Below are 15,606 nucleotides of genomic sequence, written 5' to 3'. Positions count from 1 at the left end.
GTTGAGTCAAGTGGCATGGCCCACCAGATTGATCTGCCACGTAAGCCAAGTAGTGAAACAGATAAGCTTTATAGCTTTACAGAGTGTTACCCAACCACTCACCACACAATCCCATAACCACATCTATCCATTTAACCACTTGAATCACCCATACGACGTCGTACAACATTAAACCCCTTCAAAGTTCTAAAAACATAACTACACCTCATAACTTCACACACACATACACATACACACTTCCTCAATGGCTGCTGTTCCTGTTACTTGTGTTAGATTTACAACAACTACTTCAATGTATACCAATCAGGTTAGTGTTCTTTGAAGCTTATTAATATTATTACTATGGATAAAATAAATTTAGATGTTCAAAGTTTTTGCTATAAAATATGTGACATTGCATGTTCATGTTGGCTCATTAATTTTGACTATAAATAAATAGTGCATGCATTTTGACTATCATAATATGATAATGATGATATAGTGCATTAACTTTGACATAGAAAACAATAATAAACTATAATAACCTTTATAAAAAAGAACATGATGAAAAAGATAGGTTGGAATTACTACTAGTTAGAGCACTGGTCAACCTCATGGTTTGAGTCAAGTAAATAAGTAATATACATGAAGAGGTATGTACCCGCCTCAATACCGAGCAAGGCGGATCAACCCACAAGATAAACACATTATGAAGGCACAAAGCCAAAACCTATGCGCATGGCGCATACAAAACATGCTCAGGCATCATATGCCCAGGCACACATATGCTCGCGCATCACATATGCGCGCGGCGCATATCACATGCTCGTGCATATCACATCTGCCCAGGCACACATATGCTCGCGCATCACATATGCGCGCGGCGCACCAGCGCGCGGCGCATATCACATGCTCGTGCATATCACATCTGCGCATGAAATGTCTGCGCGTGAGAATAAAGAGAAGACCTCGCGCATCCTCAGGATGGGCGCATATCACACATGCACATAATCGACCTCGCCCTTATCCAAATCAGGATTAGGGCAACCTTGATTGTGCACGTCAGACAACCTTCCAGAAGGCATCTTTTTAAGGAATAAGAATATGCTGATGTTGACAGCTGCCAAATAAAAGGTCGACAACTCAGCATGACACATGTGCTACCACGTGATTACAACCAACGAGAAAGCGCCAGGTGTCCCAGAGGACACGTGGCGCAGTGCGATTGGAGGAGGCCAACGAGGTTGAGCCTAATCAGTGGAAACCCTAGCACTATAAATACAGCATCAACTCCACTTTGATGAGGACATTCATACTCAATCATTGACAGTTACAGACACATTGATTCACATTGAAGCATATTCAATCACACAATCATACAGAGTAACATACAGTATTCAGCTATTAAGCAATACTCTCCGAATTCCCTTACTCACACATTATTACCTTCTCCTACACATACTTATTCTCACGCCGGAGGGTTACCCCAAAGAGGACCCCTCTGTCCCTTTCTGAGGGGTAAGTAACGGCGCTGTTCATTTTGTAGGTGGAAGAACACTGATCCAGAAGAACCATCTGTGAAATAGTATAATCACACCCGAGGAAAGTAGATCTGCTACCAGTGAGTAGATCCACGTTTCTTCATTGGCGCCATCCACTGTTACATCGGCAATCAGATCTAATCAGATCTACAAAAAAATCAATCACCATGGTTTCTGGCATTCGTAACGTTGATCAAGCTCTGGAGGATATTGAACGTGAGGGTGTTAACGACGGACAGCAGGTTCTGAGGGTTCCGCGTGATTCTACGCGTACCACCAGCAACCGTCCCTTCGTCACAACCCCTCACGGCCAGACTGAAACTCCTCCAGACGATCTCGCGTTACAAAATATGGCCGGCGCGAAACTGAAAGGACCAATGGGTCCAGAAGAAGAAACAAATGATCCGAATGAATGGCTCATAAACGAGCAGCGGCGTCTGATGGAAAAGTACAACGAAATGGTCAAACAGAAGAAGCTAGCCGACCAAACACAAAGGCAAGCGTTTGATAAGCAGACTACAAAGAGGCCGCGCGCGCCGGAAGAAGGACATTCTGTTCACACTGCACACACTGAGTTCAGTGATGAGGAAGTGCATAGCATGAGGAAGACGCGGGATACTCATGCAGGAGGCTCACAGCTCCGCGCGCCTGTGAACATGGCGCCTGGAGCCAGAGCAGATCTGGATCTGCACATGCCATACAGCCCACCGGTCAGAGGGCAAGTGGACGTAACCACACCCTACAGACCAGCCATCTTGGTAAAACACTCAAAGTTTACTGCGCGCATCGCGCAGGCTCCCATCCAGCACAAGACCAAGATGCCAAGTGGTCTGGGCAAATATGATGGCACAACAGATCCAGATGACTTTTTGCAAGGTTTCTATAACACGGGAAACCTAGAGAGCTGGACGATGCCAACATGGTGTCATATGTTCGCTCGCTGCCTCACGGGCGCAGCGCGGGTATGGTTCGAGAGCTTGCCGACTGGGCAAATTGATGGGTTCGAGGAACTATTAGAAAAGTTCCAAGCCCACTTCGTACAGCAGCGCAGGCACACGCGCGATCCTGATGACATCATGCACTGCGTACGCAGGAATGATGAAACGATTGAAGATTACATCACTCGTTTCAATCAGGAGTCCCTGGCAATCGGGGGTATAACTGAGCAGCTCCTGCGCGTGGCCTTTATACAAGGCGCGCGCAGTGATCAATTACGACGAGCTCTCGTAAGCAAAGATGGTATGCCCACCACTTGGGCAAAACTAATGGAAGCCTCGCGAGTCTTCGCGAGAAATGAAAAACAGATTGCCCAAGATAGGGCAAGAGAAAGAGCGCATCAGGCTGAATCACCGCGCAGCAAAGAGAAGAGGGCCAAACAGAACTCTGTATGGTCCAGGTTGCAGCCAACAAGTTTTTCTTCCGCAGAAAAGCAAGCGCAACCAAGCTCACCCCAGCCCCAAAAAGATGCTCGTAATCGCGGAGATGGTGACAAGAGGGAGGGCGGCAGAGATCCTAGCAGACCTCTGCCAAGAATATGGACTCCACTCACTAAAACACCTTCACAGGTGTTAAGTACTGAGAATGTTCAATTCAAGCCCCCCAAGCAACTACACTACAAGGGACCGCAAAACAGTGGCAAATATTGTGAATTTCACAGGTCCCCGGGCCACAACACCGACGCATGCCATCATTTAAAGGATGCGATCGAGAAGGATGTAAAATCAGGCAGGCTGGCACACTTGGTGAAAAACCAAAGAATAGAAGATGAGCAACCGGAAGGAGCCTCTGCCAGCAAGAAATACAAAAGAATCTGTGTGGCTGAGGGGGGACGACAAGGGCAGACGTCAAAAAAGAGAAGCGCGCAAATCCACGGAGATTGGCGCGAGCAGCAAGTCATCTTCCCAAGAATCAGGGGAGGCCCTTCAATAAGCAGTCCTCTCGTCATCACCACACACATTGCTCATTACGAAGTGTCAAAGGTCCTGGTGGACACTGGAAGCGAATCTGACATTATGTATGAGCAATGTTTCAGAAAGTTAGACCCGGCAGACCAAGCGCGGCTCGAAATTGTGAACGCACCAATCTGTGGTGTCTCAAATGAAATCATCCATCCTCTAGGCCAGATTTAGTTTGAACTAACTATGGGGGATGATGAGCACAAGCGAGCCGAAGTTGTCAACTTCTTGGTCTTGCCCACCACGTCATGCCACAATATGATCCTGGGTAGGGGAACGATTGCCCAATTTAATGCTGTACCGTCGCCAGCGCACGGCGCATTGGGGTTCCCTACACCAACAGGCGTAACATTTGTTTCTCGCGATCATTTGTGCGCAGTGACAAGTACGCCGCGGGAAGGGAGAATGAAACTTCCAATGGCGGACAATGCGCCAGAGAAGTGGATTTTAAACCCAAAATTCCCAGAGCAAACGGTCACAATTGGCGCTACAATTTCAGACGAAACGAGATTGAGAGTGAAAAAGTTGCTCACAAAATACACGTCGGTTTTCGCGTGGCAACACTCCGATATGACGGGGGTCCCGCGAGACTTGGCGCAACATTCTCTTAACACGTTCAAGTCGGTGGAGCCAATTGCTCAGAAAAAGAGAATCATGGGGGATGAAAAGGCGAAGGCCATGAATGAGCAAGTGGAGGACCTGTTGCGCGCAAACATCATCTGCCCGATCCGATACCAGACGTGGGTAGCCAATCCTGTGATGGTAAAGAAAAGCAACGGGTCATGGAGGATGTGTATTGACTTCAAGGACCTCAACAAAGCATGTCCGAAAGACTGTTACCCCCTCCCAAACATCGACGCAAAGGTGGACTCCGTGGCGCCATTCAAGCTCAAATGTTTCCTGGATGCCTACAAAGGCTATCACCAGATTCAAATGGCACCACAGGACGAAGACAAGACTGCCTTCAGAACCGACAAGGGTGTTTTTTGTTACACAAAAATGCCCTTTGGTTTAAAAAATGCGGGCGCAACATATCAGAGACTTATGGATTCGGTTTTCAGTGAACAAATCGGAAGAAATCTAGAAGTCTACGTTGATGATTTGGTGATCAAGAGCAGGGAGGAGAGACAAATGCTCAAAGACATCGAGGAAACTCTTCAGCGCCTAACGGAAGTTAACATGAAGCTCAACCCGAGCAAATGTACTTTCGGCGCGGAAGAGGGGAAATTTCTTGGTGTAATGGTCACTAAGGATGGTTTCAAGGTGAACCCTGAAAAGGTGGAAGCCATCCTTGACATGCCTTCACCATCCACCATGAAAGAGGTTCAGAAGCTGAATGGTAGATTGGTGTCAATCAACAGGTTCCTAGCGAACCACGCCAGCAAATCTACTCCATTCGTTAACACTTTGAGGAATTGCTTGAAGAAGAGCCAATTCAAGTGGACGCCTGAGGCTGAGCAAGCTTTCAGTGAGATAAAAGAATGTCTCATAAAGCTGCCCGCGCTCACAGCTCCACTTCCTGGCGAAACCCTTACATTGTACTTGTCAGCTGGAGACCGCGCCATCGGAGCAGTATTATTGGTGGATCGCAAGGGGATCCAAACGCCAATATACTATGTGAGTCGGGTGCTGACAGACCCTGAGACGCGCTATTCCATCATGGAAAAGTTAGTTTTGTCACTAACACACGCGTCGCGCAAGCTTCACAGATACTTCAATGGTCATCCGATTGAAGTTCTGACAGGTTACAACATCCAGCAAGTCTTGCGACGCCCCGCGCTCTCCGGAAGGCTGACAAAGTGGGCGCTGGAATTGGGTGAACACACGATCACTTATAAGCCCCGTCCAGCAATAAAGGGTCAAGTTTTGGCGGATTTCATCACGGAAATCCCAGAGGGAAAGATTGAAGAAGCTCAGCGCGAGGTAGACCCTCCGCGAGCAAATGATGAAGAAGATGTTTGGAGGCTATTCACTGATGGAGCCTCCAACAGCGAAGGGTCCGGCGCAGGCCTCAAACTGGTGGACCCTGATAATCATGAATATACTTATGCTATTAAGTTGGACTTCAAGAGTACCAACAATGAGGCTGAGTATGAAGCCCTGCTGGCTGGTCTGCGCATTGCGCGCAAGTTTGGAGTTAAAAGGCTAGAGGCACATGTTGATTCTTACTTGGTAGCTGCACAGGTCAATGGCCTTTATGATGCCAAGGAGAACACCATGCCTCTATATCTAGAGCAGGCAAAAAAGCTCGTTGAGCAGTTTGACTTCTTCAAAATCATACACATCTCGCGCAGCGAAAACAAGTCCGCTGACGCGTTGAGTAAGATGGCATCAACTAATTTTGATCACTTTGGCAAAGATGTCAGGGTGGAAGTGATGAGCAACCCGTCAGTGCAAACGCAATCGGTCCTTGTAATTCATACAACCCCTTCATCCTGGATAACTCCAATAATGGAATTCCTGAAGGAGGGGACGTTACCGGACGATCGCGCACAGGCGAGAAAGATAAGACACAAGGCGCAGAACTATGAACTACTTGACGGTACATTATATCGACGCTCTTATCTTGGACCGCTCATGAAATGCCTGGATGCTGAAGAAGCAAGCTATGTGATTAGGGAGATTCACGAAGGAATCTGCGGCATACACGCTGGCCCGCGCATGGTGGTTGCCAAGGCAATGAGCTCAGGCTACTATTGGCCAGGCATGTACTTGGATGCGCTAAAAGAAATACAAAAATGCAAGGCATGTCAGAGCTACGCGCCAAACACCATGCGGCCAAAGAACAACTTGATTCCGGTGACCTCTGCATGGCCTTTCCACAAATGGGCCATTGATATCGTGGGGCCCCTGCCGCAAGCGCAAGGGCGAGTGAAATTTTTGGTAGTGGCGATAGACTATTTCACAAAATGGGTTGAGGCCAAGCCACTAGCAAAAATCACAGCTGAGGCGATGAAGCAATTTATCTGGAGCCACATCATTTGCCGTTTTGGCCTTCCTATGGAAATTGTGAGCGACAATGGCAAACAATTCACTGACAGGAAGATATCCAGCTGGCTCAAAGAATTGCACATCAACCAAATCTTCACTTCGGTCTACCACCCTCAGGGGAATGGCCAAGTGGAGCGCGCGAATCAAAGTTTGTTAAATGGGCTGAAGAAAAGGTTGGAGGGAGAATCCCATTCTTGGGTCGAAGAGTTACCTAATGTCCTGTGGGCGCACAGGACATTAAGCAAAACTAGCAATGGCGAATCCCCGTTCAGCCTAACCTATGGGACAGAGGCTATGATCCCAGCAGAAATTGGATGCCCATCCCATAGGGTACTCATGATGAGCAAAACTGATAACGAGCGCGAAAGAAGATTGGACCTTAACTTGCTTGAAGGGCGCAGAGAAGCGGCTATCATCAATGAAGCCAGATACAAGAAAAAGCTGGAAAAATATTATAATCAGCGCGTTAAAGAGTGCCACTTCAAGAAAAATGATTTTGTCCTTCGAAACAATGAAGCTAGCCGCGCAATACCCCCAGGAAAAATGTCCCCCAATTGGGAGGGACCTTATCAAATTTCAGAAGATTTGGGGAAAGGCGCGTACACTTTAAAAGATTTGAATGGAAAAAAGATACCGCGCGCGTGGAACGCGGCACAACTTAGAAAATGCTTCATGTAAAAGTTCAAATATGTAATTAAGCCTTTTAAGCCATCATGAATGATGATTCGCGCTATCTTTCAATATTTGTTCTATTACCTTTGCATACATGTTTCACACTTCCTTTATTAATTTGGAGCAATATGACAACACTATATTGACTTCAAAACGAAATAAAACGAAGTAAAACATACATGCGCGAGCCTTAGCTCAAACGCGTTAACGAGTCTTAACTCTAAAACGTCAGGGCCTTAGCCCAAACCTACGAGCCTTAGCTCAAACACGTTAATTAGTCTTAACTCTAAAAACGTCAGGGCCTTAGCCCAAAACAAAGAGCCTTAGCTCAAAACACTCACAAACATCCATCTTACATCCCGCGCAGCCTGATCATAAAAATCCTTAAACACAACTAAGGCAAAGTACATGCCATATCATAGTTGTTAAGGTCTCAGGTCGAGGTCGCGCGCGGAATCATAGTGGATATCTGAGTAACACATGCTGACATGTAATGGCTAAAACTCATACTTCCATATTAAAACCGCGCGACCTCGACGCGCAAAAAAGGAATTGAGAAAAGATATCGCGCATGTCAGCATAAACAAGATACTGCGAAACCACTTACAAAATAGGACTATGGTTAAGTGAATAATTTCCTTACAACCTTGTTCTTATTTTAACGTGCAAGCATATCTAATATCTATACAAGCAAACATGAAGAGATGAATGGAAATGCGCAAGATGTGAAAAAGGGAAAACAAATTTCATTCCATTGCGTTGAAATTTACAAGTATGATGAGTTACAAGTTACAAATAAAAATAAAAACATGAAGGGCTTCTCAAGTCTCCACGTTGACATTAGCCTCTTCATCATCCTCATCATCGCCCTCGGCATCTGGCGCAGCCTGCTCCTCTTCATCTCCAAACTGACCATAGTCAAGTTCTTCCTCCTCATTGGAGTCTTCTATCACGACGGTGTCAGGAGCAGATTCTTTCGCCGCGCCAGAGCCGCTGGCAGGGGCAACATCCCCCGCGCCACCATCATCGCCACCAGCCCTCTCGCATTCATCGAGCAACTTCTTTAGCGCGCCGAGGTCGGGCTGGTCAGCAAGCGCAGCAATCTGCAAATCAATAGAAAGGTATTGAGTACAAAACACTTGAAAAATTAATCAAGTAAAACTCATTAAGGTCAAGGTACCTGCATAAGGATGGGGATGGGAGTATTCATATACTTCTCCCCCACCGCGGCCATGTCCGCGCAGGCCGCGTCGCTCTTGTAAGGGTACTCGGATGGGTTCTTCTTCAACATGCCATATTCATACCCATCCGTAAACCCTTCAGCTCGACCCACCAAGCGCGCGGCAGCATTGCAGTCCATCACAAGGGCCTGAAACTCGGCGGAATATTTCATCGCCAAAGCGCAACGAGTCATGCCCTGTGACACCAGCCATTGGCGATCCTGCGCGAGGCCAGCAACAGACGTCTCGAGGGCAGGAACCTGTGAGTTTAATAACTCAACAGTTTCCTTGGTCTTTTTTAGCTCCTCTTTATCAGACGCTGCTGCCGCCAAAATTTCTTCTTTCTCCGCCTGCGCAGCATCAAGTGCTTCCTGGCTGGACGCTGCCGTCGCCAAGGCCTCATCTCTATCGGCCTGCGCGGCCGCCAACTCCTTCTTCAGGCGCGCGACCTCACTCTCCAGTGATGATTTCTCAGTGATACTCTGGACGATAGCTTGGTCACGCGCCTCAGCCTGCTGTTCCAAGACACGCACTCTCCGCGCGTACTTGGCAACTTCGGCCTCCGCCACCTGCTGCTTCTCCCGCGCAGCCTGGAGCTCATGCCCGCGCTTAATAAAGGCGGTGTTGGCACTTGCTCTATTTTCGCTGAGCTCCGCCTGGAGTTTCTCAGCTCGTGCGCGAGCATCAGAAAGGTTCCAGGCAGCCACCTTAGCCTCTTGCTGGGCTGCCACAAGAGCATCGCGTACTTTAATATAATCGCGATGAAGCTCTTGGGAGGCAGCAAAGAAAGCTGACCCAGCGAAAATGTGATCGTTGAGCAAGTCAGCGCGGGTGCGCTCCTCCTGATACCTCCTTTCAGTAGGAGGCACGGCATGAGTCCAGAAGTCCTCGCATACGCCCATGGATTGGAAGGAACTGTCTTCATTAATATTCCATCTCGGGCGATAAACGTGGTCACCTTCCTACAAAACACAAGAAATGTTCTAAGTCATAGACATACTTATATGGAGGTACGCGCAGCGGAGCAACAAATTAAAACATACCTGCGGGGATGAAGCAGAAAAGTCAGCGCCAGCCCCACCAGAAGTATGCGCTGCGAAGACTTGTGGCATCGCAGGGCTGGCGCGGTCTCCCAAGGAGTCCTCAGCTTGAGCCCCCTCATCCTCCTCATCTTCTTGAATAGGCCTCTTCTCCTGCGACCTGGGGGGCTCCAAATCAGCCTCGCGGAGAGGGCTGCGCGTAGGAGGAGGCGAGGGAGGTCTCGACGCCGCCAGTTCGGCGCGCAATACGGCTTCCTGCTCCTTTGTAACCCCAATAAGGGGAGAATCAGCACTAGCAGGAGCAGGACCAGAACCAGCGGCGCCGCCAACGGCGCCAGGAGTGTCACCGGCAACTTGTACGCCAGCTACAACTCCTATGAGCAAATCAACAAGGAAAATTGGTTTATCACTAAATCCAAATGAAAAAATTCAGAAGACAAATGTGCAAAACATACCTTGGCGCAATTCAGTTCGCGCGGCGAACATCGCCATAAAGTTCATTCTACCCTTCTCAGAGGGTAGAACGGGGGACTTCGAAGCAGACCCCGGCGCAGCCTCAGCACCTTGTGGCGCCTGCGGCTGATCTGCAACCGTCGCCGGTCCTGCAAATATTCAAAGGAGCAAAGGTTTAATAATAATTCAATCATATGAAGATAAGCAAAGTGTACCTGTCGCAGGCGCGGCACTGATTCTCTCTTCAGCCGCGCGAACGGAGGAGGTAACGCCACCATACCTCAAGTGGACAGGAGGTCTGCCCACTTTCACAGGCAGGGAAGCTAAAGAACCCATGGTGGTAAACACCTGGGTTTCCTTAGGTCCCTTCGTTTGAGCATGGGGATGAGCGACAGGGGTGTCATCTTTCTTTTGTCTCTTACTGCCCCCTGCGCCTGATTTCCCCTTAGCTTTGCGCTTTAGTAGGGGCGCCTCCTCTTCCTCCTCCTCCTCTTCCTCCGCGAGCTCCAGCTCGTAGTTCTCCAGCGCATCTACAATACATGTAACACAAGTGTTAGCAAAGTTTGGTATTCTCAAGGAATAAACATAAGTGTGAAGGCTTACCAGGCGCGTCGCCATCAAAGTCAAATTCCAGATCCACTGGGATGAACATGTCATCGAAGCGATCTGGGAAACCAACCTCCCCAGCGCCAAGCGCGACGGAGCCACCCTCCACTTGATCATCATAAGCGGCGTGGATATAATCCTTGGTGACTGCGCAAAAACAAGTCAACTGATCAGAAAAAGAATTATGTTCGCGCAGAAAAAGAAATAAAGCAATGAAATAAACTTACACAACCCGTCGACTTGGATAACGGGCTCAAGCGCGCTGTCGGCCCATAGCTTACTCATGCCGACCCCCACCAGCGCCTCCTCGCAAATTTTCTTCGCGGGGGATGGTTCATCGGTCAGCTTCTTAACCCAGGCGCCAGTTGGGTTCTTAATAACATCCGCATCCGCGGGCGCAGAATCGATTGCGCGCATCGTCATGCGGATGGGGATTACGCCGGCCCTAATGTAGAAGAACCTCTCAGACCAGTCATGAAGGCTCTTGAATGAAACAGTGGAGCACTTCACCTTCTGACTGCGAGGAATAAAAGAGATCCAATTGTCTTGGATCTTGGCCTTATAAAAATACTGAAAGCGCCGAGGGGTAGGCTCATCGCGCTGGGATTTGCACATGAACTCAAAGTGAGTCATGCGCACGAGTCCAAAAGGATGGACTTGGGATATATGAATCCCATAGAACTGCAGCAGTGCACCCACAAACCTTGTAATCGGGAGACGAAGGTTGCAGTGGGTGAAAAAATGGCTATATAGGGATATATAACCGGCAGGCGGGTCCGCCGCCGATTGCCCGGCCTCAGGCAACATGCAGCCAAACAGGGTGGGAAAGCCCTGAGAGGCGATAAGGCTGTCAAGATCAGCCTGCCTCAATTTGCAGGGGATTTCATTCCACCTCCTCACCACCTTGGTCCTCCTTACCTCCTCCGATGAGCCCTCAGCAACCTTCTTCCCCTTGCCTTTCTTCTTCAACGTCGACATCACTACGGATTTAACGCGGCGTTTTCGGGAGACGATTGAAGTGATCGACAGGTTCGACGAGTCCGAGCTATCAGACATACAACTGTCAAATCTAACAACGGAAACTTTTGAACAACAGATATTTCAGAAGACAAAGAAAGAAAAAATCAGAAGAGAAAACAAGAAGATGAAGGATAAAGAACTCCAAGGGCTGGCTTTTATAGGCCGAGGAGAGAGAAATTTGGGTGCTGAACGGACTTCACGCGCCCCCACTCGCAGGTAATAGCCAACGCGAGCGCGACACGTGTCCCTGACAACTGTGTGAGAGGACACGAAAAGAAAATTACGGCGGGTGCCAGACTTCACGCGCCCCCACTCGCAGGTCTTGGCCAACACGAGCGCGACACGTGTCCCTGACAGCCTGTGAGGGGACACGAAAGGCAACTGTAGCACCTCGAGCACACGAAATGTCTGACACGTCTCCATCACTGACCCACGTCAGCAACCGTCACGTACATGGACGATTCGTTTCAACCAAATGGATAGAACTTCGCGCAATGATGGAAACAACCAAGAAAACGACAAAACCCCTTTTAAAAGACCAAATCAGTAAGTCTAATATCTGTCTTACCGCGCTCGCGCGAGATAAGACACACATTAGACTGGGGGGGCTTGAAGAGGTATGTACCCGCCTCAACACCGAGCAAGGCGGGTCAACCCACAAGATAAACACATTATGAAGGCACAAAGCCAAAACCTATGCGCATGGCGCATACAAAACATGCTCAGGCATCATATGCCCAGGCACACATATGCTCGCGCATCACATATGCGCGCGGCGCATATCACATGCTCGTGCATATCACATCTGCCCAGGCACACATATGCTCGCGCATCACATATGCGCGCGCATCACATATGCGCGCGGCGCACCAGCGCGCGGCGCATATCACATGCTCGTGCATATCACATCTGCGCATGAAATGTCTGCGCGTGAGAATAAAGAGAAGACCTCGCGCATCCTCAGGATGGGCGCATATCACACATGCACATAATCGACCTCGCCCTTATCCAAATCAGGATTAGGGCAACCTTGATTGTGCACGTCAGACAACCTTCCAGAAGGCATCTTTTTAAGGAATAAGAATATGCTGATGTTGACAGCTGCCAAATAAAAGGTCGACAACTCAGCATGACACATGTGCTACCACGTGATTACAACCAACGAGAAAGCGCCAGGTGTCCCAGAGGACACGTGGCGCAGTGCGATTGGAGGAGGCCAACGAGGTTGAGCCTAATCAGTGGAAACCCTAGCACTATAAATACAGCATCAACTCCACTTTGATGAGGACATTCATACTCAATCATTGACAGTTACAGACACATTGATTCACATTGAAGCATATTCAATCACACAATCATACAGAGTAACATACAGTATTCAGCTATTAAGCAATACTCTCCGAATTCCCTTACTCACACATTATTACCTTCTCCTACACATACTTATTCTCACGCCGGAGGGTTACCCCAAAGAGGACCCCTCTGTCCCTTTCTGAGGGGTAAGTAACGGCGCTGTTCATTTTGTAGGTGGAAGAACACTGATCCAGAAGAACCATCGGTGAAATAGTATAATCACACCCGAGGAAAGTAGATCTGCTACCAGTGAGTAGATCCACGTTTCTTCAATACATTTGGTGTATTTCGTGTTATTTATTGTTTGATTATGTGTATGGTATATGTACTACAATTTACCAAAGATATAAAAAGAGTATCTTTATTAGTTATTTAGTTTTAATTAATATATTTTATTGATATTGTGACACTTCCTACAAAAGATTGACCCAAAACTTTTAGCTTTATATTACATAATGTTCTGAATTTTGATTATAAGATAGATAACGATTTAAGAAAAGGTAAATTAATTAATAATCATACACAAATAAGTGTTATTTTTCGTTTGATTATGTATACGGTAATCGTATACGTGCTACATTTTCCCATATATATAAAAAAGGTATCTTTATTAGTTTTAATTAATATATTTTGTTAATATTGTGACCCACTTTCTACATGATTGGCCCAAATCTTTTAGCATTATGTAACATGATTGGCCCAAATCTTTTAGCATTATGTAACATTGTAACATAATGTTCTGAATTTTTAAATTTTAATTTTAAGATAGATAACGAATTTAAGAAAAGGTAAATTAATTATACATAACAAGTGTTAGTATAACTTTTTAACTAATGTGATTCATATTTCTACTTTGCAGATACTAGGGAAAACCTCAACATTGAAGTTAGTCCCTATGGGTCGGGTTACACGCGGTATCCCTTGTTTGAGAACGTCGCATTTTCAAATATCTTGTTCGGTAATGCTTTTATTTATTTCATTTATCAAATAATATATCGGATTGATATATGAATAAAATTCATAAATGGTTAAATCTGGTAGGCAAAACCCGAGACCGTGAACAAGGTTATTGAAATCGTGAAGACTCAACTGGCATTATCCGCTGACTCAGAGGTCGCACCTGATTCTAAATTCGGAACCCTTGGCGCTGATTCTCTCGACACAGTAAGTTAAATAGTAATGTTTGTATAGAAAAAAAGCGATTTTATAACTAAATTTATTACACAGTATAAAGTTACATAGAAATATGGCCTTTAAATGGGGTTTATATCATATATTTGGATGAATGTAGGTTGAAATTGTGATGACATTAGAAGAAGAATTTGGCATTAGTGTGGAAGAGGAGAACTCTCAAAACATAACTACGGTTCAAGAAGCGGCTGACCTTATTGAAAAACTGGTCGAGAAGAAGAACACGACTGCTTAAATTCTAGCATTTTAAATTGATGTAATTTTTTTATTATTGAACAGACCGTTGATTAGAAGATTTGTTTGGAACCAAGGAAAAAAGAACATGAGAATGATTAATTGTTTGTAAGATTTTTTGGATTATTTATGAGATTTTGGATCTATGAAAATCTTATATCATTGTTCATGTACATGTTCTTGGACAATCAAGAACTAGTGTTCATAATTGAACTACATGAACATGATAAGTTACCACTAGAAATTTTACATATATTGTAGAGTTACAAACTTTTGTTCAAAACCACTGCATTTTTTATAGTAACTCAATGTTGTATAGTGGTATAAATGTGTTCTTTATCTGGATTCAAACTGATTAAACCAAAAAATAGAACCAGACCAAAACCGTCTTAAATCGAATTGAATGACATATTCGGTTTGATTTTAAACCGAAACCAGATTGTTAATTCAGTTTACGGTTAAAAAATCTGAATTTGATTCAAACCAAATAACTAACAACGGTCATTTAAAGTTATTCCATTTAGCCCAATCTATTAGCCCGAGTGCCCAACCCAATAGAGTAACAAACAATGGCAGAAACAAAAATTAAATAAATATTTATATATGTCGTAGCCTACAACTGAACCGAGCACAGTTTGGAACTACCTGAAATTGGTTGGTTTGATTTCGACCAAAAAGTTTTCAAACTTAATGCATTGAACTGAATAATACTTTATACAAAACCGTTTATTGCAGTTGTTTTTTCTTCTTGCGTTGTTATTTGAGCTCAACAATATAAATTGCTCCAACAAAATCCAAAAAATATATTGCGCCGTTGCCGGGGATCACCCGGGTCACACGCGTGATAGGTGGGAATACTTACCACTATACTACAACGACATGTTTGGAAGATATACACTTATTGAGATTATATAGATAAATATCAATGGCCGATGACCAAGGGGGAAGCTTCATTGAGGCCCGGGGTGGCCCCGGCCCCCCCTGTTTTTTTGCGTAGTAGTGTAAATTTACCCGTTTTCGGCCGAAAATTTTTATACGTAGTGTAAGTTTAGTCTTTTTCGGCCGAAAATTTGAGTCCGGCCCCCCCTCGTTTGTGAAATTTTGTATACATTTTGAGCTCGGCCCCCCCGGTGCCTCAGTCCAAGCTTTGCCACTACCGATGACGCCACTGATATTTAATGTTTTTTTGCTTTAGATATGTAAACTATTTGTTTTTTTATTTTGATTTAGTTCAGGTACCGAAACAAACATAATGAAACCGATCAAATTTGCCGTGTAAACTTGCCGCTGCAACGCCTTGTTTTGCAACCGACCGGAGTAGCGTAACGAGCGTAACCGACACCAAATGAAT

General features: G+C 46.0%; 1 protein-coding gene across 1 annotated transcript; it reads left to right on the top strand.

Annotated features, from left to right (window-relative positions):
* Window positions 1–14,367, top strand: LOC143545655 (acyl carrier protein 4, chloroplastic-like). Its single transcript, XM_077037500.1, has 4 exons — window positions 1–307; window positions 13,690–13,788; window positions 13,872–13,994; window positions 14,122–14,367. Exons 1-4 carry the CDS (start codon window positions 245–247, stop codon window positions 14,254–14,256), a joined length of 420 nt encoding a protein of 139 aa, XP_076893615.1. The 5' UTR covers window positions 1–244; the 3' UTR covers window positions 14,257–14,367.
* Window positions 14,368–15,606: the final 1,239 nt, after the last annotated feature.

The sequence above is a fragment of the Bidens hawaiensis genome, unplaced genomic scaffold (genome assembly GCF_021521415.1).
Source record: "Bidens hawaiensis isolate Kalapana, Puna unplaced genomic scaffold, B.hawaiensis_p1.1 tig00013988_1, whole genome shotgun sequence".
In the NCBI taxonomy this organism is placed as follows: domain Eukaryota; kingdom Viridiplantae; phylum Streptophyta; class Magnoliopsida; order Asterales; family Asteraceae; genus Bidens; species Bidens hawaiensis.
This window is presented reverse-complemented; position numbering and strand designations above follow the sequence as displayed.

Bases quoted from the DNA above. Each gene is read 5' to 3' on its own strand.
- LOC143545655 (XM_077037500.1), top strand. From the start codon at position 245: ATGGCTGCTGTTCCTGTTACTTGTGTTAGATTTACAACAACTACTTCA. The intron at 13,789-13,871 runs GTAATGCTTTTA...TAAATCTGGTAG, and splicing joins ATTTTCAAATATCTTGTTCG to GCAAAACCCGAGACCGTGAA. The intron at 13,995-14,121 runs GTAAGTTAAATA...GGATGAATGTAG, and splicing joins GCGCTGATTCTCTCGACACA to GTTGAAATTGTGATGACATT.